Below are 27,453 nucleotides of genomic sequence, written 5' to 3'. Positions count from 1 at the left end.
GTTGTTCTTCTTAAATCATTGTAATAAATATATTTTAATACCATTGTCTTTCTTTAGTTATTTAGTCTGCCTTCTTGGCATAGGCAGGCAGGTCCTCCTTATTAAAGGTTAGGTTAGGTTAAATATCATGTCTATCACTGCATTTAACAGTTGTCCCAGATATCAATTGCAACCAATCTCTGTCCTGTTCCAGATGATTACGAAGTTATTGGAGAAGCCCAATGGCAAATACTGGAGAATGTCGTTGACGAAGAGATCTTCAAGATCTATGGCTACAAATACTCCAAATTACGAGCTATCATATTCCACACTGTGTGTGTAGCATTATGTGGATTGCCGTATTTTGCCTTGGGGTATTATCCTTCATTAAACAGATTCAAGTACTTAAAATGCAGTTTGAAAATGGCTGAAGAGATTTGTGGTAAGATTATTTTATATGGTTTTATTTATATTAAAAGTGCTATAGCAGAGCAAAATTTAATTTCGTGTAGCTACTTAAACATAGTTAGTTACTAACAACTGAATTCTATTCTTCGAAATAAAGATATTTTATTTATTTATTAGTTAAACCTTTTTAGATATATCCTGAAATTGATTGGCCTCATTTATCCAGCCGATCTGTATTTTTAGATAAAAAATGTACAAAAGCAGGATGATTGGATAATAGATGACGAAATGGGACTGTTATTACAATGCTTAGATTCAACATGAGTGAAATGCACCATAAATCAAAATAAAAAATCATTCATTTTCAGGCAACAAAGGCCCGGATAGATACATACATACCTTACAGACTAGCGCGCTTTGGTACTAATTGCAACAAAAATTTCTCCGTAATTAGAGTGATGATATAAAGAACTAGGTTGACGATATGTACAATAAATATAATCTTATCTTATCTTATCTTCTGATTACCGGGGGCCCTTGCGGATACACTTCGACCCATAGGGATCTTTTGTGTAGTTGCCCCCTAAGGAAAGACCCATTAGCTACTCAAGAGCCTTTTTGACCATTTCCATGTGTCGGATGATGGAGCTTATGGGTAGCCTTTTGAATTCCTTTGGTTCCAGATAGCCTGCTCCAAAGTCTTTCATTCTTTGTCTGGCGAGGGCGTGACATTCACACATTAGGTGTGTTACTGTCTCTTCCTCTTCACCACACATTCGACAATCGGTGTTGTCAGAGTGTCCCATCCTGGCCAAAACCCCTTTGACCCCATAATGGCCCGTAAACACCCCTGTTATAATTTGGAGTTGTCTCCTGCTAAGTTTCCATAGCTTTTTGCTCCAACCGGAGTCTACTTCTTGTATGAAGAGCTTTGAGTGCTTTAGACCCGTCAGACTGTCCCATTCTTTTTGGTGTCTCGTCCTAGTGTGGTCTTTAATAGCCGTTATAATGGTTCCCTGTGAGAGCCCCACGAATGGTTCCGGACCTATGTGGTTACTTGCGGATCCGGCTCTGGCAAGTTCATCTGCATTTTCATTGCCTATGAATCCCTCGTGCCCTGGAATCCATACCAGTTGCACTCTATTTTGTCTTCCAAGCTCGTTCAGAGCTTGGACACCATTGTACACCAGTCTAGAGTCCACTCTGGGCGCCCTGAGCGCCTTGAGTGCAGCCTGACTGTCACTGAGTATATAGATATTCTTCCCTTGGGTTTGCCTAACTATATTCTCATGCACACAGGCAATTATAGCGTACGTCTCGGCTTGGAAGACAGTAGCGTAATTACCCATGCTTATGCTACAACTAAAGTCATTTGCATAAATGCCTGCCCCCGTACCAGATACTGTCTTGGACCCGTCTGTGTACCATATGATGTCGTTTTCATCCGAATTTGGTGCTTGAAGACCTTCGGTCCATTCAGCCCTTGTTGGAACTTTAACTTCAAAATTCTTACGGAACACAAACTTGGGTTGCATCTTATCGCAGCCCATATTCGTTATCCTTTCCATGAAATTGTCACATTCCATGTTTGTGTGTTTAGTCTTTGGCTTGCTATCGCTCCATAGGCCGGTTAGAGCCAGCCTGTGTAGCGATTTCCGCGCCTCAGATTGTATCACCAGATGTAGCGGCGGGAGGTCTAGCAGTACCTCCATCGCCGCTGTTGGCGTTGTTCTAAACGCCCCGGTAATAGCCATGCATGCTGTTCTCTGTATTTTCATAAGGTTCTCCCTGCATGTGCTCTTTAGTGTCCTTGTCCACCATGCCAGGCATCCGTACAAAATGATAGGTCTTACCATCATGGTATAGATCCATCTTAGTACCTTTGGGTTTAAACCCCATGTTTTCCCATATGCCGTTCTACACATTCCAAACACTCTCAGCGCCTTGGTTGTGGTAAGTTCGACATGCTTCCTCCAGTTCAGTTCTTTATCTAGTGTTACACCTAGATATTTCACTTCATCGGACATTTCCAGTACCCTTCCATAAAGCTTCAGTTGCTCCATGCCATTGAGGGTCTTTTTCCTGGTAAACGGTATTACCACTGTTTTGCCTGGGTTGATAGAGAGTTGATGGCTGTTGCACCATCTCTCCACTTGCTTCAGTGCCGTATTCATGATTCCTGATACTGTTCCCGGGAATTTCCCGTTTACAAGAATCACTAAATCATCTGCATACCCTACCGTGTATGTTGGGCCTTGTTAAGTTCTTCCACCAGTGAGTTCACTACCAGACTCCAGAGAGTCGGTGACAGAACTCCACCTTGTGGGCAGCCCTTCGTGGCCGTTGCTAATATTTCGTCTCCCATAAGGGAAGATTTCATTAGTCGGCTATTTAGCATGTTACCGATCCATCTGCAGATTGTCGGTTCTATGCCGTGTTAAATATAATCTTAATAACTAAAAATAATTTTGACGACGCAACAGTTTTGCTGCGCCACCTGTTCTGGTGTAGGACCCGGCAGATTCCCACGGGAACCACCGAACACACCCTTCGGCCAGAAGTCCGCGCCGGCGATGTTATATGCTATACACATAAATACCTCTTTTTGCAGTGATGGATGCCGAAGGCTCATTCAGCATGGTGAAAGTGCTAGAAATAGACCTAAACATAGCCAACCACAACAACAAACTGCGGTATTTCGTCTATCAACACACGCGGTTTGTGTGGCTGAACGACCAATGCGTATTCGTGAATGTGCAGTCGCTGAACGAGAAATTGACTATCAACCTTCTGATGGATAATATGTCAGGAATCAATAAGCGGCAGCAGAATGAGTTGTAAGTATTCATCAAACTTAACATTTGATATCACTCCAAATAACTCATTTTGAATTCATTCCAGTGCATCATAAATAATATTCCACTAGTTACCACTAAAGGAATTAATTATATTTCTCAGGAGCAAGTGAGAAAAAATTCTCAGTTGTTACCATTGGTAACAACTTGGTGGTAACTAGTGGGATTAACCCATCTAGCTCGTACTTATGTCTTATTGGTGCAAAAGATGCCTTGCGTATCTTATACGTCAACTAACAACTCAAACTCAAAACTAAATATAATACTTTAACTGAAAAAAACCCTTTAGTTAAGTAGGTATTTTATTTAACATCAACTATTTCCGATCCAAACGATATTCTTAACAACTGCAGAATTTTGAATGAAAGAAATCTTAAGTCTTTGAATGTCTTAATTTAGGACCGCAAAAAGGCTGATGAAACGACATAATCACAGACAACATCGCTTTTTTTCTATTACGATTAGTAACGTTATTATAATACTAATACTACTTCCAAACAAAGAAGTCCTTACTGTAACTTTTTTTCAGAATCAAACTGTACGGCACGAACTCGGTAGAAGTAGAAGTGAAGAGCTACTGGACACTGTTCGTGAATGAAGTGTTCAACCCGTTTTACCTGTTCCAAGTGTTCTCCATTGTGCTATGGTCGCTAGACGAATATTACCAGTACGCGACTTGCGTGCTGATACTTTCTGCGGGATCATGCATGCTGGCCCTGTATCAGACTAAACAGGTATTTTTAACTCATTTCTCATTTTACCCAATCCAAGTGTTTTTATCGTGCGATGGTAGCTAAACGAATATTACCAGTAAGTGACTTGCGTGCTAATCCTTTCATCGGGATTGTGCATGCTGGGCCTGTATCAAACTAAACAGGTATTTACAACTCGTTTTACCTGATCCAAGTGTTCTCCATCATCCTATGGTCGTTAGACAACTACCAGTACGCGTGCTGATACTTTCTGCGGGACCGTGCACGCTAATCATGTATCAAACTAAACAGGTATTTACAACTCATTTTACCTGATCCAAGTGTTCTCCATCATCCTATGGTCGTTAGACAACTACCAGTACGCGTGCTGATACTTTCTGCGGGACCGTGCACGCTAATCATGTATCAAACTAAACAGGTATTTACAACTCATTTTACCTGATCCAAGTGTTCTCCATCATCCTATGGTCGTTAGACAACTACCAGTACGCGACGTGCATACTCATACTTTCTGCGGGATCGTGCATGCTAATCCTGTATCAAACTAAACAGGTATTTACAACTCTTTTTACCTGATCTAAGTGTTTTCAATCGTGCTTTGGGCGCTAGACGAGTATTAACAGTACACGACTTGTGTGTTGATACTTTTAGCAAATTATGCATGAGGGTCCGTATCAAATTAAACAGGTGAATAAATAATGTATGTAGAACAGAGTGACCAACTTTCTATAAAATAGTTTTATCTAATACTGATTCTAAAATTATATAACACATGCTATTTACGTTTAGTTTTTACCTTCCTCCTCCCCTTTTTAGGGTTCCGTAGCCAAATGGCAAAAAACGGAACCCTTATAGATTCATCATGTCCGTCTGTCTGTCCGTTTATGTCACAGCCACTTTTTTAAATAAATGATAATCTTTCCTTCAGGCAACTAGTGGCTCATAAATACATTAAAACTAGCATGCATATTCAAAAAATATATCTTAAAACTGATAGCTGGTCCCAAATGGTGGGAAAATATCAATGACAGGGTGGAGTGGAGAAAATGAGGGGAGGCCTTTGCCCAGCAGTGGGATACCAAAGTAGGCTAATGAGCAGACATAGGAATCCGTGGGGCAAAATTGTTTAACAAGTAGGGAGTTCCTGTATCGATAAAGTCAACTGTCGATGCTAGTTCTATATACTAGTGATCACTCAAGGGTTTGCTTGTAAAAATATGTTTTTATTAAGAGTAAAAAAATAATTAAATAATAACTCAATGTACTCTTCTTCGTTTTTAAGACAAGACAAGACAATTTTATAATTTTAGACGCTTAATACCCGAAAATATGGAACAAATTCTGGTCGGTCGGTATAGTAAATGGGACATTCACGAAGAAAAAAATTGGGATGAGTAAAATTATAAAATTGTCTTGTCTTGTCTTAAAAACGAAGAAGAGTATATTGAGTAATTATTTGATTATTCTCTTTACTCATTGCATATCTTAGATTAGGTTTTTTTTATAATATGAATATAAAAGTAAAATATAAAAACACTTACAAAACAATGATTATTATTATTATTCTTAATAAACACGTATTTTTACAAGCAAACCCTTGAGTGACAGTAGTATATAGAACTAGCATCGATAGTCGACTTTATCGATACAGGAACTCCCTACTTGTCATACAATTTTGCCCCACGGAGCTAAAATCTTGAAACTAAAAATTACAAAAACATTGTGGTTGCGATTAATTACGCAACTCCGTAATGTCAGGGAACGGGACTTGAATTAAAAAAAAAATTGTCGATTGTTCCCAGATGAGCATAAACCTCCACAAGATGGCGGGCTCCACCAGCTCGTGCACCGTGTCCGTGCTGCGCCCGGCCCGCGCCGGCCGCGAGGAGTGCGTGGTCAACGCGAGCCGACTGGTGCCCGGCGACGTACTTATCCTACCACCTGATGGATGCGTCATGCCGTGTGACGCTATGTTGTTGACGGGCAACTGCATAGTCAACGAGAGCATGCTCACAGGTGAGTTAATCAATGAGCGAGATGAACGCTAGCCGTCTAGTACCTATACTAGCTCGTGCACCATGTCTGTGCTCCGCCCGTCCCGCAACGGCCGCGAGGAGTGCGTGGTCAACGCGAGCCGACTAGTGCCCGGCGACGTACTTATCCTACCACCTGATGGATGCGTCATGCCGTGTGACGCTATGTTGTTGACGGGCAACTGCATAGTCAACGAGAGCATGCTCACAGGTGAGTTAATCAATGAGCGAGATGAACGCTAGCCGTCTAGTACCTATACTAGCTCGTGCACCATGTCCGTGCTCCGCCCGTCCCGCAACGGCCCGAGAGGAGTGCGTGGTCAACGCGAGCCGACTAGTGCCCGGCGACGTATGATATTACCTCCGAACGGCTGCGTTATGCCGTGTGACGCCATGTTGTTGTCGGACAACGGCATAGTCAACGAGAGCATGCTCACTGATGATTGAATGAACTGAATGAGGGCGTAGTGAACGCGGGCCGTCTGATACCGTACTAATATTGGCGGTGGACGTCTACATCACGCCGTGTGACGTCATGCTGTTGACGGGCAACTGCATAGTCAACGAGAGCGTGCTCACAGGTGACAACAATTATTACTACTTTTTAAGGCAAGGATGGCCTATAGTGTGTGTACAACGCCTTATATACACACGTACATAGCTTACTATATAATGACAAGTATTTGTAATTTCATTCATATAAATCCGTACTCAAGACCAAGTAGTTTTCCTTTAACGCCCCCACATCACATGACGACCCTGCCAGTGTAGGCTTTGCAGGTTCCTTTAGCGTTTTTTTCCGGCGGCATTCGAAGGACCGGCAGCGTTAGGAGCTGCACGAACAAATTTGTGCTCCTTAACCTTCTTCAGAAGTTTCGGAAAAAGCGCTCAATATCAAATAATACAAACTTGAAGCTAGCTTACAGGTAGCTTTTACAGGCACAAAAAATGGAAACGAAACAAGTTATTGTGATTGTTTATATTCCTCTGCCTTTATTTTCGTGCCTGATTTGTTTTTTTTTTACTAATCATAGTTATCAAACAATGTTCCATGCTTATTTTCGAAATTATAATTCTTAATTTCGAAATTATAATTATGTGATTATAACAATAATTTTGTTTCAGGCGAAAGTGTACCGGTAATGAAAGGTCCGCCCTGCCCGTCCCCAGAAATATACTCTACCGAAGGTCACAAAAGGCATACCTTATTCGCTGGCACCCACGTTATACAGACACGGTTCTATGGCAACAATCAGGTTAGTTTGATTTTGAACCTTGTTTACGTTAAGTGTAAGTCGGTATTAGAAGTATAGTATACGGTACGGTTTAGTAGTATGAACCAACATCTGAAATAAATGTTTTTATTTTTTTTATATAGTAAAAGCAAAATTTTTTTTTTTTTATTTATTTTTTTTTTTTTTAGTTTCACACAAGAAATATCTTCTTGTTACTATGGAAGCGTTCGGGCTGTGTGAGAGATAATAATTATAATAAGTTTTTGGAAAAATAATCTTTATCCACAGGCAACTAATACTCATGGAGACAATTCTAACGACTCCACAATTAGTTTGCGTTGTTTTATCACAGAGTTCCCATGGCCACCTCCTGTTTCCGTTTTAAAGCCATTTAAAATATTTTTACACAATTTTCAATCATGGCTGAATGCCGGATGGGTCTGAACCTTTGATGTCTAACCCGTCAAGAAATTACAATATAGCAGACATGTGTTTCGCTTAAAATTTAGTTTTCTCTTCACAAGTGTGATGAAAAACATTGTGTGTATTGCAAACTTGAGTCCTTATTTCCCTCTAGCCTGCGGCTGTCGTGAATCTACAGACTCGTTTACAATATTTCACTTACCCTCCTCGTGTATAATGTTCTATTTTTAACAGGAACTTGTTTTTCCTCAGGTGCTCGCCAAAGTAGTCCGCACCGGATTCTATACGGCCAAAGGCGAGCTGATCAAAAGCATCCTCTTCCCGAAGAAATTTGATTTTTCAGTTCTATAAGGACGCAGTGAAATTCGTCATCTTCATGTTCTGCATCGCCGCTATAGGCATGGGGTATTCCATCTGGTTGTATCTGCAAAGGGGCGTAAGTATCTGTATACATCCGGTTCTTGCTTCGTAAGCAGGGTCATTACCAACTGGACTAGGAGCCAGGAGGCCGTCCTATGCTTTGTTTTTTTGAAACGTCCTCACACCATATTTATAACCATGCTCAAGGAGTACTTAATAGAGAAAGCTTTTTTTTACTTGGTTGATGAATTTATAAATCAAATAGATTAATGTAATATTCCAAATGCCTGTGACATAATTCTATATTTTACAATTTCAATGATGCCCAATAATCTAATTTGATAGTATAATGTAATTCTTGAGTGAATTATGATATAATTATAATCTTTCTTGGCTTAAAGTGAAAATGAAATTTTCTAAACAGAAAATGTTAAATGACTAAATATTTTTCTTGTTAACAGAGCCACGCAGAAACCATAGTGCTCCGTACACTTGACATCATAACCATAGTCGTGCCCCCGGCTTTACCCGCCGCGATGACCGCCGGCATAGTGTACAGTCAGCAAAGGTTACGCAGGAATAAAAATCTTCTGCGTATCACCTCCGAGGATCATCATCTGCGGGAAGCTTCAAGTCATGTGCTTTGATAAGGTAAGGTCGTGAAACGCTTACAGTCCCTCGCTACGCTCAAAGGTTCCTTAAAATCTTTCTTAAGTAGGCTTCAAGGCATCTTTCTCAAGTCAATACAATATTTACAGTGACATCATATAAGGACCCTGCCTGCGAAGCCGATGGTCCCGGGTTCAAATCCTGGTAAGGGCATTTATTCGTGTGATGAGCATGGATATTTGTTCCTGAGTCATGGGTTTTTTCTATGTATTTAAGTATTTATAAATATTTATATATTATATATATCGTTGTCTAAGTACCCTCAACACAAGCCTTATTGAGCTACTGTGGGACTTAGTCAATTTGTGTAATAATGTCCTATAATATTTATTTATTATATATTTATTTATCCTTGTTTAAAAAACAGACGACCTGTCTGGCCTAGGGGGTAGTGATCCTGCTTATGAAGCCGATGGTCCCGGGTTCAAATCCTGGTACACTGAAAAAAAAAAATAGCCGAACTGGTTTTGTAACTTTACTAAATAACTAAACTACGGTTATAAGAAAATAACCTTTGCATAAATTTACAAAACTTATTTTGTAGTGTATACCCAGCCACTGAACACTGATAGCCAAACTCGGTTTTGTAATATATAACACATAGTTCGCAAGTCCCAATTTTTGTGTAAACAGTAACCAAAATGTTTGTTACAGTTATGCAAACATTTCTTTCAGTGTAAGGGCATTTATTCGTGTGATGAGCACGGGTATTTGTTCCTGAGTCATAAAATAAATTCTACACACGGCAACAAACAAAATATCAAATTGATTTTCAGGGCAACCTGTTAAAACAATGTCGCACAAGTCGCGCGATAAATATATGACGGTACACTAGTACTTCACAAGGGTACCGCTAGCCCAAGAAGCCACCGTCATTTTTAAGTCGAACAAATCCTAAACCAATGTTATATTTCAGACAGGAACCCTCACGGAAGACGGTCTGGACCTGTACTCAGTGCTGCCACACCAGCCAGGAGAACGTTTCGGCCGCACCCGTGGTCGAAGTACAAGCGCTTCCACCCCGCAGTCCTCTCATACAAGCACTCGCTTCCTGCCACTCCCTTACTAGTATCCAGGTATATTATCGTCAATATTTACTGTTCTTAATACACAATATACGATACGGTATTTACACAATATACTTGGCTGAACTCGGTTTATCAGTCGGGGGACTGATATCAAAGTATATGGGGCGCTGCCCCTTACCGCTCCCTAATCAACATCTATATAGACTACAGCGGAATCGGTGACGTCACCAGTCAGGCGAACGTTTCGGCCGCACCGTGGTCGAAATAACAGCGCTTCCGCCCCGCAGTCCCTCTCATACAAACACTCGCTTCTTACCACTCCCTTACTAGTATCCAGGTACAGTATTTACACAATATACTAGGGTGAATCCGGTTTATCAGTCGGGAACAGGTGTCAAATAAAGAGGGCGCTGCCCCCTACCGCTCCCTAAACAACATCCATATACAGACTACAGCGGAATCGGAGAGGTCATCAGTCAGGCGAACGTTTCGGCCGCACCGTGGTCGAAGTAACAGCGCTTTCGCCCGCAGTCCTCTCATACAAGCACTCGCTTCTTGCCACTCCCTTACTAGTATCCAGGTACAGTATTTACACAATATACTAGGTTGAATCCGGTTTATCAGTCGGGGGACTGTTATGACAGCATAGGGGGCGCTGCCTCTTACCGCTCCCTAATCAACATCTATATAGACTACAGCGGAATCGGTGGACGTCACCAGTCAGGCGAAATAACAGCGCTTCCGCCCCGCAGTCCTCTTATACAAGCACTTGCTTCTTGCCGCTCCCTTACTAGTATCCAGGTACAGTATTTACACAATATACTAGGGTGAATCCGGTTTATCAGTCGGGGGACTGATATCAAAGTATATGGGGCGCTGCCCCTTACCGCTCCCTAATCAACATCTATATAGACTGCAGCGTAATCGGTGACGTCCCCAGTCAGGCAAACGCTTCGGTGGCACCGTGGTCGAAGTGATGGCGCTCCCACCATGCAGCCGTCTCATAAAAGCACTTGCTTCTTGCCACTCCCTGGGTAAACCCACATAATACATACTGACAACAGTAGATACTGTTCGCTATGCTATCCAGGTACTATTCATTCACATAATAGATACTGAGTAGATACTAGGTTGTTCCGTGTAACCCGGGGGGATGGTTAGAAACAAACAAAGGGGCGCTGCTCCTTGCAACTCCCTCGCCATATCCCTATCCAGGTATATATTGTCTTCACAAACATCCTAGGCTGTAAAAGATGATCCATCAGTCAGATGACGGTTAGCAACGTGGAGGAGATGCTGCTCTCTGGTTCATCAGTCAGAGGACGGTTAGCAACTTGGAGGAGATGCTGCCCTCTGGCTCTTCCATTAGATCATTTCTACTGATTAGGGAAAATAAACAACGGCATTAAACTTAGCTATTATTTTCAGGGCCAGCTAAAGGGCGACCCGCTCGATCTCAAGATGTTTGAATTCACGCAGTGGGTGAGTGCTTTTACATAATTAATTGTAGTCTATAATAAAATAGCCTATGTCCAACTTCATTTTTTTTCCCGTGATATACTATAATGTTAAAGAAGCCTAATTGTTTAATCTATGTTTAGAAAACTAAATGGTATATATATTTATCTGTTACATCTATATATATTAATCACAAATAACTGAACAGGTGCTCGAGGAACCTGGTCCAGAGAACACACGCTACGACAACCTAACACCTGCAATCGTGAAGCCCAAGTCAGCGCAGAACGAGCTCCAAGACCTGGACAACTATGATCCCCTCCACTATGGAGATGCCGTACGAGGTATCTAATATATAATGGACTGGTCGAAATGAGGCTGTCTAGTTTTTTTTATATACAAGCTCACGAATCGGTTATGTATATTATGTATATATATATATATATATATATGTATATATTTATTTATTTATGTAATGTATGTATGTGTCTTTATGTATTTAAGTAGTTTATAATTAATTTATGTGTATTAGGACTCTAATTCTTTCAATAACAATTTCTTTTAGTTTTAAACGCGCCACCTACAATCTTTTCTGCTTTGCCCTAAGGTTGACTGGTAGAGAATGCCTCATGGCATTAAGTTCGCCTTTTGTACATTAAGTTTTTCTTTGTGCAATAAAGTTTTTAAATAAATAAATACGGCCCGCCTGATGGTAATCGGTTACGTAGCCTATGGACGCCTGCAACTCCAGAGGTGTTACCATGCGCGTTGCCGACCCTAACACCCCGCACCTTCGTTGAGCTCTGGCACCCTTACTTACCGGCAGGAACACTACACTATGTGTAGGGTCTAGTGTTATTTGGCTACGGTTTTCTGTTAGGTACTATTCTAAATCTGGAATGACATCCGCTGTGCTGTGCCCTACCACACAAAGCGATATGACATAAACAATGCCCATACCTCCCTTTTTGGACGTAATTTGAAGACATATACCCACCCGGGTATTTCGGACCCCCAAAGGTAGCCCAAAGTTGCCAATTCTTAGGTCGGCCGACTGGTAATGCAATTTGCAAAATATAACTTAGTCCCGAAATGTTTGTTATATATATCGACCTAGCCCAAAACTAACAAAGCTTGTACTATGGGTACTAGCCGATGATATACATACATATATAGATATAAACATACTTATATACATAGAAAACACCCATGACGCAGGAACCTGTATTCTTCACACAAATAAATGCCCTTACCGGGATTCGAACCCGGGACCATCGGCTTCATAGGCAACGTTTGTCAACGTGGTTTTCGTTTTTTAGATTATTTTAAAATAAATTCGTATATGTCAAAGTCCAAACCTCGTTTTGACATTATAGTTCGTGCCATCCACGATGACCCGCAGATTTGTCAAATCTAACCTTTAATAACATGACATTAGGAGTTAAGACACGCGTCGTCGTGAATGACACGATCTGTACCAATGAATGAATGAATGATTTATTTGCATATGAATATTGGGTTACATAAGTAGGTGTTGGGTATTTTAAATTAGTTTCTCCAAGATTCTAGCTATGAATGTTCGCAGGTGGGTCTGTTGCGGCGGTTCCACTTCTCGTCGTCGCAGCAGTCGATGGGCGTCATCGCGCGCGTGCTGGGACAACCGCAGATGGTGTACTTCGTCAAGGGGGCCCCGGAAAAGGTTCGTTTTATACTGAAGAGTCAGTTATTTAATAGGAAATTTTATCATCAGACCAGCAAAATGTCTGAAACGGCCAATTTTTCCCCGATTTCGGGGATTTTCCATAGTCAAAGTTGTTCAGCATGATCTAAACAGTAACGGGTTTAAGTAATTGCTTTACATTCAGATACATACTGTACATACAGTATAATATACAAATACTTAATATAATAATAATTCAGCCTATATACGTCCCACTGCTGGGCACAGGCCTCCTCTCATGCGCGAGAGGGCTCGGGCTATAGTCCCCACGCTAGCCCAATGCGGATTGGGGACTTCACATACACCTTTGAATTTCTTCGCAGATGCATGCAGGTTTCCTCACGATGTTTTCCTTCACCGAAAAGCTAGTGGTAAATATCAAATGATATTTCGTACATAAGTTCCGAAAAACTCATTGGTACGAACCCGCGACCTCCGGATTGAAAGTCGGACGTCATATCCACTCGGCCACCACCGCAAACACTTAAACACAAATACTTAAATTCACAGAAAATATCCATGACTCAAACGTGCGCGTTGGAGGGTCCGCCATCTTGTGGCCTGAATCGCAATCATAAACGTGTACATTTACACGTGACGTGTTTTCTTGTGTATAGGTGGTTCTGTCATCTTGTGGGCTAAATCGGAACAATAAACATCACATTTACGCCTCGCGCCAAAAATCTGACCTCTCCTGTAGGCAGCACAGGAGCCTAGGCTCAATGACGCTTGAGGGTTTTTTACCTGAATTTTTTATTTATTGACCTCGAAGCTCGGTCAAAGTATGAATTTGGACGATGGCACAAAGTATTACTTTTAATAATAATTGAGAGCGGACTATTCACCACTAAACTGTCTTCAGTTTGGCGAAGCTTTTGTATGTATATACCTAGTCATAAGTATTTAAAAAAAAAGTTGGTTATGGTCGGTAAAAGTGACAAAGGTTAGTTCGGTAGTGTCTCTAGAAGATGCTCTGGGGATACGGAAATTAATTATGATACCATATCATACCATCGAGCTGATCTGATGATGGAGACAGGTGGCCATAGGAACTCTGTGATGAAACAACACAACCTAATTGTGTTTGGGGTATTTAGAATTGTCTCGATGAGTATTAATTGCCTGTCCTGCGGGCGCCCCGACATTACAGACGTAAGATCCTACATCCGATATCAGATCAGACATAGTGAAAACGCTCTTACAATCGGACATTTTGCGATAGGGTTATTTAACGGGACGTTTTACAAAAGGGAAAGATGGGTAGAGCTCAACGGGGGGGGTTTAGGGTCGGCAACGCGCATGCAACTGGAGTTGCAGGCGTACATAGGCTACGGAGACTGCTTACCATCAGGCGGGCCGTATGCTTGTTTGCCACCGACGTAGTATTAAAAAAAAAAAAAAAGAATAGAATAGTTTATTGCATATCACATTACAAGCATGAATGGAATGGAACATATAGGTATACATGTGACACCCTGTAAGGGCACAGCAATTTAAGAGGGCTACAGTAGGTAATTAAATTACAATTATTTCGCACATCATTAAAATAATATTACACATACGTTCACGCATGATCATTTGATTGTATTATAACATTATTTCCTTACATAAACGAAGCACGGTAATATTTTCATTTACTGACTTTATCAAAATATTCATTAAGATTATAAAAACATCCATTAATTAAAAACAGCTTCAGGTGTTTTTTTAAATTGACCTACATTGTCCAGATCTTTGATAGAGTTTGGGAGGTGGTTGTAGATTTTCATAGTCATATAATGTGGGCTACTTGTGACAAGTTTTAATTTTGAAAAAGGCACTTTTAGTTGCTTTATGTTGCGATTATTTCTTTTGATTTGAGTTGTATCTTTGAATGAATATAAGTTTAAATGTTTCCTAACGAATTTACATGATTCGAATATGTACATAGACGCAACGGTCAGTATTTCATGTTTAATAAAATAAGGTTTACACGACTCCATTTGATCAATGTTTACTAGAATTCTGATGCACTTTTTTTGCAGAATAAATATTTTTTCAATATCGCAGCTATTTCCCCAAAGGACCGGGCCATATGATATTCGCGAATACGCATATGCGTAATATGCCGCAAGGGATGTCTGTAGGTCTGTAACTCGCTTTAGATGCTGAAGGGCGTATATAAAAGACGATAATTTTATTGACAATTTTAGAGTATGGGTATTAATCCGTAACCGTAATTCTAACCATTATTCAGGTGGCCGGCATGTGCAGCCCGGACTCTCTACCCGACAACTTCAGCTCGGTCCTACACGAGTACACTTCCAACGGGTTCCGCGTCATCGGCCTCGCGCACCGCAAGCTGGACCGCAGGATGAAGTGGGTGGACGCGCAGCGCGTCAAGCGCGAGGGCCTCGAGTGCGACATGACGTTCCTCGGCTTCCTCGTCATGCAGAACAGCCTGAAGCCGGAGACCACGCAGGTCATCAAGGAGCTGCACGAGGCCGATATCAAGCAGGTCATGGTCACAGGTATGTATAACGCAGACGTTTTGAAATGTCCAATAACTGACGCGATATAATAGTACATTGTGCAACGAGGGGGGTAAGTGAAGTTTTGGATACGAGGGTGGTAATTAAAGACCAATTAAACACAATGTTTTTCATCACACTTGCGAAGAAAAAACTTAAATTTTAAACGAAATAATTCTTAAATACGGTGACATATCAAACATTCGTCCGCCATTTTGTAATTTCTTGGCAGGTGAGGCATCGAAGGCACAGCATTCAGCCACGATTTAAAATTACGTAAAAATATTTTAAACGGCTGTTAAATTAATCAAATGAAATAATTTACAAAAATATTGAATTATAAATGTTAGTATTTTAAAAGTAATACTCATTTATGCTACTTAGTTTGTATGAATAAGTGACATAATTTAAAAAAAAGCTATAACTAGGCAGTTATAGCTTTTTCTTTTCACAATCCATAACGCCCGCGGCAACAAAATAGGCCTTAGTCCTTCAGCACACCTGCATGAAATAAGATATTTTTCGAGCAAGTGTGATGAAAAAATAATTATCGCACCTAACACAATTTCACGAGAATCGGTTGAAAAATGCGACCTGTAGAAGAGAAAAGCCGGACAAGCTAGACACATATGGTAAGAATGCATCGTTCTCTTGTCGCTCGTCCGTCTAATAATCTTACACCTTTAAACGAGCAATTCTTGTATATATATACTATATATATTTCCGGGATCTCGGAAACGGCTCTAACGATTTTGCTGAAATTTGGTATATGGGGGTTTTTGGGGGTAAACAATCGATCTAGATTAGTCTTATGTTTGGGAAAACGCGTGTTTTCGAGTTTTCATGCGTTTTTCTTTCGACGCAGAATATGGTCGCTAATTTCGTGTTGCCGGCCACTGTCCGTCTGGTCCAGCGGGTTAAGACGCGGACTGCTAAACGAGTGTTACGGGTTCGAATCTCGCCCGGTGAGTAACTTTTGTTTTTTTTTTTTATATGTTCAAGTTTATATATAATTTTTTTAATTTTTATTGTTTTAGACAAGTTTAATTTAGTTAAAAAATGTAGTTAAGATTATCAACTATACACCACCATATTACAATAAATAGTTATAACCGAACAAAGCTCGGTCGCCCAGGTACTATAGAATAATACAGATAAGCTTACAGATACGCTTGGTGCTTTCAAAAAGGAACCCACGTATAATCGGACCTACTTATTTCGAGCACCTACCTGCCGAGATAAGAAACGAGCAATGCGACGAAATATTTAGACGTAAATTGAGAAACCTTTTGTTGGAAAACCCTCTGTTCTCAGTAAATGAGTTCATGGAATTAACATTTTGATTCGGAAATTGTTTTATTCTTATTGTTTTTATTTATTGACATTGTTTTCTTTATCATACAGATGATCCTTATTGGGAGATACTATTTCATTGTTTTTTTATATTGTTGTGTGTTGACGATTCTTATTGGGAGATATTATTTGTGTTCTTTTATTAATTTATCGTTTTTATTTTTATTGTTCTCGTATTTTCGTAAGTTTTGACATTGTAAATTAATATTTTGGATTTTGTAAGTATTTACCTACTTACTGTTATTCTAATTGTATTGACAATCCTTATTGGAGCTATAATTTTATTTCATTAGTACTGTTATTATTTTAATTTTTATTTTATTTTGACGATCATGATAGAAATTCTTATATTTTTGACATCAATGCAAATTTATTATCTAATTGTCTTTCATGAAATAAATCATCTAATCTAATCTAATCTAAGCCTATCTAAGGTATAGTAAGAATGCATTACGGTCTTATTGCTATACGCCCTTCTAGCGAAGACCGAAAGCCGAGATCTGCGTAGGGCCGAAGGCTGGAAGCGTCCGAGAGAGGCGCCACAAGGCCAAGCTGTGGAAGGGACAAGATTAGGGCTCACGCGCAGAACAATATTACAAGTATCTAAATGTGAGGCCGAGTTCCGAGGCCGAAGGCCCCGAGAGTTCAACAGGTCGGCGCTTACGGGGAAGCTGCAGCTAAAACACGACCCAATAGTAAAAGGAAAGATATCAAGGCCTTTTTACTATAGGCCTTTGGGTCTTGTTACTCTTGTTTAAGCTACCACTTCCTGCAACGTCCATAAGTATCCTAATAAGTGAACCCGAATTCTCGGAGCGTCCGGCACCTGCGTGCCTCTATACGCGAGGCCAAAGGCTGAGTAACTGGATTTTTTCGCTAACAAAAGTCTGACTGCAAACAAACTACACACAAACAACCAACAGCAGTAGTCACAACGTCAGTTTAATTGCACAGACAAAGCAAATAAAAGTCTGAGAGTTGTATGCCTTACCACTGGCGCGAAGGTTTCTTCATAGTCCACTCCGTACTTCTGAGTATAGCCCTTGGCTACTAACCTGGCTCGGAACCGCACATTGCCCTCACTATCATACTTGCACTAAGTACCCACTTGCACTTTACAACGCTAGAGTCTTTTGGAATGCTGATGGCTATGCTTAGATATAGTGGGGGTGTAGTTTTTGATATCCAGCAGCGCCATCTACAGTATTTGTTTAAATATGGAACTGTGATGTTCCAAATATGTTTTTGATATGAATTGCTGTCATGTCATTCTGTCACACAATAAATAGTCTTCGGTTAACATGCACGTATTTTAATTATAACTTTCTCGCTTTTGATAGAAATCGCTTTAGAAGTTTCTCGGGCTTCTATATATAGGTGACCGATTTGGTGTTGGAATAATAATCACTTTTATATCTGACTCCGTATATCGAATAATACTAGTTAACTGTACAATGGTTGGGGCGGGACTGGCGTCCCGTTGCTACGTAAAGCTAATTAAGCTTTTGGCTGGTCAGCTCATATCGCGGTATACGCGCACTTAAATATGAGCTGACATAGCTAAACTGTTCCTATATCGCCAATATTCCCTAGGCCAGGGGTCTTCAAATGGCGGACCGCGGCCCGGATTCGGACCGCCGATCTATTTTGTGCTGTAAATTACATTTGCTTATTTAATTACTTAAAATCAAGTAGGAACGAACCGTGACAGGGCTATAAATCGAACGAAACAACTCCGTTCCCATTGAAAATGGTTTATAAATGAGTGAAGCCATTACAAATCTTAAGTACTGTAACTAATAATTTATATTATTATTTTGGGTACATATATATATATTTTCTGGACCATGATAGTCATGCTAACATATGATGTCAACTGCTTCATTGCCGCTTTGTTGTTTACCGTCGTAATTATTATAGTTATCTCAGTAACTTAACTGTAGTTGGTAGCTGCGCGCAACTACGCTCCCTACAGGTGTCCACGGAAGACCAGCGTCAGCGTACTACTTCAGTAGGACCTGGCATTATGCTGAGTGTTCACCTTTTTCAGTATAATTATATACAGTGTACAAGTTAGTTATAAGTCATTTTTTCTCTTTCTTCCTCTATATGTATTGTATAACTGTGTACTTATACTGAAATAAATGATATTCTATTCTATTATATTCTATAAATATTAGATTGAATTTATTAGTAACAAGGCCTTACAAGGTTGACATTAACTTTTGCTGCAGGTGACAACATAATGACAGCGATGTCCGTGGCAAGAGGGTGCTTCATGGTGCAGCCGCACCAAAAGTTGGTGCTCATCACCGTCGGCCACCAGCAGACCGACGACGCGCGGCCGCCGCTGTGCATGGAAGTGAGTCTTGTCAATGCGTTGAGAGCTATAACTCATAACATCTTTTACAGTACATATGGGGCTACTTTATAGCACTAGTGCGAGAAGTAGCATATTATGTTACTGTGTCGAACATTTAAAGGGCCATATGTACTGTAAAACGTTGTACGATACATGTGCGAATAGGTAATTTGCAACTCGTGTCGATTTAAAACACTCCCTTCGGTCGTGTTTTAATTTATCGCCACTCGTTTCGAATTTCCTATTTTTCGCACTTGTATCGTAATGTACTATATTGCTCATATATTACATTGAATACAGACCCTGTAAGGGCACAGCAATTTATTCTTATACTATAAGTACTCATACTTAAAACTAATCTTATTAATTACATTGCACAGCTATGTAGGTAAAAATAAACCTTAAAAAAAACTAGCATTCTATTTTGTCGGAAAGGTATCTTCAAAAAACTTAAAAGAATAATAACTTTTATCTAATAAATAATTATTTAAGGCGGTTTCAAATGATTTAGGTTTTGCTATTGATTTTATTGCTTGTGGAATTTTGTTATATATTTTAGTGCACATCATGTGAGGTCCTGAATGATATAATGTTAGGTTGGATGTGGGTAACGCGAGGTTGTTATTCTGTCGGAGGTTTAGCGGTTTTGTGTGTCGTTCTTTGGCTTGTAAGAAAAGATGGCTATGGGCTTTTACAAATTTACATATTTCCAATATAAATAAGCACGTTAGTGTTAAGATGCCTAGCTCCTTGAAATAGGTTCGACAGCTGTGCATTTGTTTTATTTGTTTTATGTTTACAATCGTGCTATTTCCCCAAAGCAATATGCCATAGCGGAACAAGGCGGAACAAAACTATATAGTATAGTAGGAGTATTTCATTGGTACAGCGGCACCAAAAGTTTCTGCCCAACACTGATAGAAGTGAAGTGATAAAAGTATATTGCATTATTTGACCACTTTTTTTGGAGAAAACCGCTACAAAATAAAGACAGGAAACCTTTGAGGTTAGAAAAATTATATATGATTTTTGAAGACCTATCCCTAGTTACCCCACACGTATGTCTTTGATGAAAAAAATTTTTTTTTTTTAATTTTTATGACGTATTAAAAAAAACTACTTACTAGATCTCGTTCGAACCAATTTTCGGGGGGGGGGGGGGGGACACACTTTTCACCACTTTGGAAGTGTCTCTCGCGCAAACTATTCAGTTTGCGCGAAAAAAATGATATTAGAAACCTCAATATCATTTTTAAAGACCTATCCATAGATACCCCACACGTATGGGTTTGATGAAAAAAGATTTTTTGAGTTTCAGTTCTAAGTATGGGGAACCCCCAAAATTTATTGTTTTTTTTTTCTATTTTTGTGTAAACATCATAATGCGGTTCATAGAATACATCTACTTACCAAGTTTGAACAGTATAGCTTTTATAGTTTCGGAAAAAAGTGGCTGTGACAGAATCGGACAGACAGACGGACATGACGAATCTATAAGGGTTCCGTTTTTTGCCATTTGGCTACGGAACCCTAAAAAGGGGTTAGTTATTCTTCTTCGTTGCTAATATCACAACTGTTTTTGTTTATCAGGTGGTGGGGGAAGGCGGGCCTCCGAAGCTCGCGAGCGACATCTACGTGCTGGCGTTGGAAGGCAAAACGTGGTCCGTCATCCGAAATTACTACCCGGAGATGATGTCCACTGTACTCAACAGAGGTTAGTGATTTTTGGGCTTTAATTTTTGCAGCATCATATATTTTTTTATGACCCAGGGGGAATCCGTTATGGATCCCGCTGGCCCGGGAGAAGCCAAGTGGGTATGTCCGACTCCCACGGACTAAACCCCCCGGGGTGTTCCGCCACTCGCTTTGTGGACGGGGTTTCGGGAACGCGACCACCGATACCCTGTCGGCGTTGTTCTTGCGGGCCCATCTTTCGGGCTGATCTAACAGCCTACTTCGCTGAAGTACGGAACACTTGAGGGCCTTCCAGCTCTGAACCTCTTCAGGTGATGGAACTTAAAGGCGCATGTTCCCGTTAAGTCGGCATCATCCTTGCTGCGAAGGCTCTTCGGCGCTGACGGAGTGAGCACGTCATCCTCGTGTTGGATCTTCTGCCTCCTTCTGTGTCATGATGGAGGAAGATACTGCCGCCCAGCAGATATACCTAACCTACAAAAACGTAACTAATCCAACGAAATAATACCAATCGACTATATATAGGTAGGTTTGTCTTATGTCGTAAAGCAGTAAAATCTTTACAGTCGAACCACAGTATATATTTAGTTGTTATTTTTGTTTTATTTTTTAAACCCGGTATTAATTTATTCAGTATGTATCACTATACAGGCAAAATGTGTATCATAGTTTGTCTGTGAGTACCTACTACTTGTGTCGATTTGGCTGTTTCATACATTCCGGCTCACGTGATGCCGCTGATTTGTATGGGACAGCCAAGCATTGGTCCCATAGTAAAAGTTGTTCCGTATGACCTATAAAGTCACTGTGCAGAGTGATGGCTGGTGGTTAAAATTTCATCCTGTATACATTTTTTAAATAAAAAGAAACATGTACCTACCTATGATTAAGAAAACGAAAAAAGAGACTAAACGTTGAAGTAAGGTAACATTATTGTGTCTGGTTTTTATAATTGTCATTATAATTTTAGTAATTAAAACCGATAATTTATAAATTCCATTCAATACGTATCGTAACAGTCAACAGTTTCGAGCGGTAGAAGCCAGTTATCGTTACCCATGCGCAAAAAAAAAATGTGTAGCTTCATTGTTTATTACTCGATCTGTATGTTTTAAGGCTCATTATATTCCTTGATAATGAAGCAATATGTTTCATAATAAACAAAATTTGCGAAATGCTAATATTTACTGAGAATTTTACAAAAAAAAAATGCATTTTATAAAAAAAATCTTTCTTTTTCCTATAGGTTTCATGTAAATGTTTGTAAGAAAGGAAATAATCTCCATAATATAAGCTATTATTTGACACCTCGATGAACAAAATCGGTTAAGTGGTTTTCGAGATACACCGCCAAAAAGAATAGGTCCAGCCGCCATCTTTGTGACGGCATTACTATCCCCTCCACCATTTTTCCGCTTTACTACCGCATGTACGGTCATCAGGAGAGCAGCCCGAACACATTCATGCCGGTTGTGGGTAAGGCCGAGCAGAGTCAATTAAATCGGGCCTCGGAGCGGCTTGGGGACCGTATTATATAGTGTTTTTTGTATTTTCATCAACAAATCAAGGATTAACATTTAAAAAAGTGACCTTTGATGAAGTGGAACTGCTGATGCTGATCAGAATGGAACTCTTCAACGACGCATAGTTCCCGCTTGGCGATTTGTCGTCTTCGTTATGTTTGTTAGGCAAATTAGGTTCTCAAGTTTTTTTTTTGTCAAGCTCGAGATTTGATGGTAGAATCTATGAGGAATCGAGGATCTCCCTCATTGAAGTCGGTTTTTTTTTTCTTAAAAAATATTTGAACGTGCTACTTGCAGCCAACCTTTGCTTTCTTTACTCCAATGTTTTATTTATTCCCTGCCCAGGCATAGTGTTCGGCCGCTTCGGGCCCGAGCAGAAGACGCAGCTGGTGACGGCGCTGCAGGGCGCGGGCCGCGTGGTGGGCATGTGCGGGGACGGCGCCAACGACTGCGGCGCGCTCAAGGCCGCGCACGTCGGCGTCTCGCTGTCCGAAGCCGACGCCTCCGGTGCGTGCCTGGCTGACGTTGAGGCTTGACTCGATCAGGACCGAAGAACTAAAAGGAATTAAATCCACCACAATATTTACTGAGAATTTTACAATTGGACCCGGGTATGTCCTTAAACTACGTCCACAAGAGAGGTTTAGGCATTGTGAATGTCATCTCGCTCTGTGTGGTAGGGCACAGCACAGCGGATGTCATTCCAGATCTAGAGCAGAGCCCAACTGGGGAAGTACCTCCACCTTACAGAAAATCGCAGCCAAATAACACTAGACCCTACTCATAGTGTTGTGTTCCTGCCGGTGAGTAAGGTTGCCAGAGCTCAACGAGGGTGGGAAGGGGTTAGGGTCGGCAACGCGCATTTAACTCCTCTGGAGTTGCAGGCGTACATAGGCTACCGATACTGCTTACCATCAGGCAGGCCGTATGCTTGTTTGCCATCGACGTAGTATAAAAAAAAACCACGGACCGAAAGGAACTAGTTCATCTTAAGAGACTGTCAATACCTAAAGCGCGCACACTGTCTATTTGTATCGGAGTAAATGAGATAGCACTGTCGCATGTTACTGGGCCTGGGCAAGGGAATAATAAGGAAAATATTTAAATAAAAAAAAGTGGATTATTAGTGTAATATTTTAATCAATAGCGGTTTAGATATAAATGTTTTGAAATTGTGGTTTTAATTGCAGACCCATAAGTCAAAACAATAAAGACATAGAACCGTTTAATTGTGATTTTAAGACCAATCTTTGCAATTATTTTCTATCGAGCCGATTTCGTTCAATCATGTGTCGAGTACGACCACGGTCTTTGAAATATAATTAATATGAACATATATTTTTCTTACTTGACTAAAACAAATAGTCTTTCTTAAAAAACTGTTTAAGTAACATCAATTTCAAGGATATTGGGTGTTGACAGCCTCTTAAGCGCTCTCAATCGGTCTCGGTCAGATTTATGATTTGACATTACATATTTTCTGTTTCAGTGGCGGCTCCCTTCACATCGCAAGAGCAGAACATTCGTTGCGTCAAGTTACTAGCGCTCGAAGGCAGATGCGCGCTCAGTACTAGCTTCGCGATCTTCAAATACATGGCTCTCTATTCGCTCATACAGTTCTTCTCTATTCTCATATTATATAACGTAAGTATCCATTCAAATGTTTACCTTTATACAAAGAGAATAATAGTATTTTATGCAACCGTTCTATAAGAAGGGTCAAAAAATGTTAGATGTTTTGAGTGAATAGTTTTTGAAATCACAAATTTTATTTGCTTAAAACATGGTCATTACAAAGGTATTATAACAGCTGTTTTAAGTTTCACGTGCTTTGCCAGTAGAGACATGCAAATATATAAACTTATTCTAAACTATTATTACCAAACCATTGTTAATTTATTAATTACTTAATAGTTTAAAGATTTTTTATTACTCATAAAGAACAAAAGTTCGCTTACAATGCGCTTAAACTACAATCACATCCAGCCAGTCGATGATACTTAATATACATTATCACTGATATATTTCTTCAACTTGGTTTTGAACATTTTTAATGATTTGCAATTAATAGCTACGGGAAATGTCAACTCTCCCCAAGAATTCGATTAAAAAGTAAAAACATTCCTCTAGCACTCATTGTGAAAGTTTCCTTTTCAGTTCCCTTAAGGACAAGTTTTTGAAACTATTCGGAAAAGCATTAAATAATCTGAGGGTCATCGGATAGCAACGGTTTTAAAAAAAAAATGTTTTTATCCTAGGCAAGTACAAGTTATCTGGGTAACGGTTTTTGAAACTCCACACATCACTCACTTTTTCAAATAGGTTTGGATATGCCTTTACTAAATCACACATTTCAAATATATAGAGTGATGGCACTGTTAAAAGTTTAAGTTCTTTGAATATAGGTTTACAAGATACATGTTGTCACAGATACTGCGTATGCATTGTTTTTGAACGATAAAAAGTCTATTTATATGCACCGAGTTACCCCATATCAAAATCCCGTATCTAAGTACCGAGCAAACGTAGCTATGATAAGCTTCAATAGCAGTTTGTCTATCCGTTACTTTTGTCAAACGCCAAAAAACATAGACAAAGCTGTTTGTTTTTAGGTTTACAAGATACATGTTGTCACAGATACTGCGTATGCATTGTTTTTGAACAATAAAAAGTCTATTACCCCATATCAAAATCCCGTATCTAAGTACCGAGCAAACGTAGCCATGATAAGCTTGAATAGCAGTTTTTCTATCCGTTACTTTTGTCTAACGCCAAAAGGCATAGGCAAACCTGTTTGCTTTCCCATATACTTTATCGATGTGCGATTTCTAAGAGCACTTATCATCTAAAAGTATTCCAAGAAATGATACTTGATTGCTTTCTACTAAAGTTTTACCGTCATACCTATTCAACTTTTAGGTCCTGTTTAACCTACAATATGCAACCTACCTACAACTAACTTACAACCTGTTTGACCTACTTATAAAACAATACTTTTCCTACGAGTCAACAAAAATAATACTTTAAACTAGTAGAATCATATAGGTAAACAAACCAAAACTATACAGCTAAGATACGCGAGCATACCTTCTTACACGCCCGGCCCGGCTGGTCAACGATACTTTCTCGTAACTCATGAGGCCCTGGTACTTGCTCTTTGCTATATTAAATTTTTGGACAGTTTTCCCTATTTTGGCACAGTAGCTTATGGAGACTAACAAGCAACGCTAAGCGGTCTTCGTAGTCTGTGGGTGTTGCTATAGTAATATAGTACGGGTGTCACATGCGTGTTTCTGACTTATGAAGCAATTGTATCTAGTATGAAATCAAATGAATATTTTTAAGTTGGCAGCAACGCACTTAGTTTGAAACTGTATAAATTTGGTTTTTTTAGGTTGGTAGCCATTAATCGCATATAGCGATTTTAAAGCACAATACACAAATATGAGGAATAGACAATATAGACTTCCCTTCAAACCTTTTATGTATGTTTTTATATTGGTGTTCATGAATGTATAAATGACATAGAACAATAAAGGAGCAGGAAAAGTCCATATCCCAATCGCAAGAGCTGAATGTTTGCTGCGTCAAATTACTAGCGCTGGACGGCAGATGGATACAGTTTTTCTCTATTGTTATTCTGTATAACGTACGTATATTACAGATAGTTTGTATTTTAATCTGTTCTAATATCGACTTAAAATAAAATAAAGACGAAAAGACGTATCACCTGATGGTAAGCAATATCGTCGCCCGTAGACACCTGCAACACCAGAGTGGTTACAAGTGCGTTGCCTAATCTGTTCTAATATCGACTTAAAAGAGAATAAAGAAGAAAAGACGTATCACCTGATGATAAGCAATATCGTCGCCCGTAGACACCTGCAACACAGAGTGGTTACAGGTGCGTTGCCGTCCTTTAAGATACGCTTTAAGTAAGCTCTTTTCCTAAAGGTATGAAATTCGTCGGTCCGGAAATATCGCAGGCGATAGTTCATTCCACAGTTTAGCTGTATGAGGTAGGAAGTTTCTGAAAAATGCACAGTTGAAGACTGCCATCTATCTGTAGGGTTGCCATACCACCGTTTTTAAGTGTCGCGTCCCGTATTGTAAACCCGTCCCGTTTTTATCCCGTAAATTCAATACCACTGTAGAATACGTAAACTCGGGGGGGTTGTCTGCTAGTCTTGCCAGCCCAACTCCTCGAGGAATGCCATCAAACCTTTAATATTCAGTAGGACCTCGGGGATCCGAGATGTTTTGCCCTGTATGGTTGTCACTCCGCTGCATTCCAGTACCACGTGAGAGGCTGTTTCTTCTGTCTCCATGCATCCTCGGCACAGGGGACTGTCTGTGACACCTGTTATAAAAAGATATTTGTTAAATAGTCCATAACTTGTTATGACACTGGTTACCATACTCAGTCGGACCTTCCCTAGTTGAAACAGAGCCCTTGTGAGCTTTCCGTTGATGCCAGGCATGGCTCGTTTGGCCTGTCTGCATCCAGTCTGGTTTATCCAGTGTTCTGTGTGTAGTTTCCCTTGCCAGCCGCATTAAGCGCTCTTCTATATTCGAGTGCTTTCGGCGTATTTCCTGTTTTTACTAACTAGGTCTACTAAGCATTCTGGATGCGTAACGGATTTAACAGTTGTGTTATTTTCCAGTACTTCTCAATCCTGGGCAACTACCAGTTCCTGTACATCGACCTGGTGCTGACGACGCTGCTGGCGCTGTCGCTGGGCCGCGCGGCGCCGGGGCCCGTGCTGGCGCCGCGCTCGCCGCCCGTCTCGCTCGTCGCGCTCGCCAGCATCCTGCCTCTAGTGGCACAGGTACATTGTTAGTACCTCCTGGGGCCCGTGCTGGCGCCGCGCTCGCCGCCCGTCTCGCTCGTCGCGCTCGCCAGCATCCTGCCTCTAGTGGCACAGGTACATTGTTAGTACCTCCTGGGGCCCGTGCTGGCGCCGCGCTCGCCGCCCGTCTCGCTCGTCGCGCTCGCCAGCATCCTGCCTCTAGTGGCACAGGTACATTGTTAGTACCTCCTGGGGCCCGTGCTGGCGCCGCGCTCGCCGCCCGTCTCGCTCGTCGCGCTCGCCAGCATCCTGCCTCTAGTGGCACAGGTACATGCGCAG

General features: G+C 40.5%; 1 protein-coding gene across 1 annotated transcript in view; it reads left to right on the top strand.

Annotated features, from left to right (window-relative positions):
• The window catches only part of LOC133520164 (polyamine-transporting ATPase 13A3-like), a 48,707-nt gene that overhangs the window by 5,578 nt on the left and 15,676 nt on the right, over positions 1-27,453 (top strand). The window contains 21 exon segments of the mRNA XM_061854534.1: positions 194-421; positions 2,999-3,224; positions 3,772-3,976; positions 5,758-5,971; positions 7,114-7,244; positions 7,899-7,982; positions 7,984-8,082; positions 8,468-8,587; positions 8,589-8,657; positions 9,592-9,669; positions 9,671-9,751; positions 11,132-11,185; positions 11,370-11,483; positions 11,485-11,505; positions 12,747-12,860; positions 15,118-15,391; positions 18,979-19,106; positions 20,697-20,820; positions 22,670-22,831; positions 23,814-23,968; positions 26,989-27,153. Of these exon segments, the coding sequence (XP_061710518.1) occupies positions 194-421; positions 2,999-3,224; positions 3,772-3,976; positions 5,758-5,971; positions 7,114-7,244; positions 7,899-7,982; positions 7,984-8,082; positions 8,468-8,587; positions 8,589-8,657; positions 9,592-9,669; positions 9,671-9,751; positions 11,132-11,185; positions 11,370-11,483; positions 11,485-11,505; positions 12,747-12,860; positions 15,118-15,391; positions 18,979-19,106; positions 20,697-20,820; positions 22,670-22,831; positions 23,814-23,968; positions 26,989-27,153 (2,846 nt within the window).

This window comes from Cydia pomonella, chromosome 7 (assembly GCF_033807575.1).
Source record: "Cydia pomonella isolate Wapato2018A chromosome 7, ilCydPomo1, whole genome shotgun sequence".
Classification (NCBI taxonomy): domain Eukaryota; kingdom Metazoa; phylum Arthropoda; class Insecta; order Lepidoptera; family Tortricidae; genus Cydia; species Cydia pomonella.
Note: the sequence above shows the minus strand (reverse complement) of the source record. Positions and strands in the feature narration are given on the sequence as shown.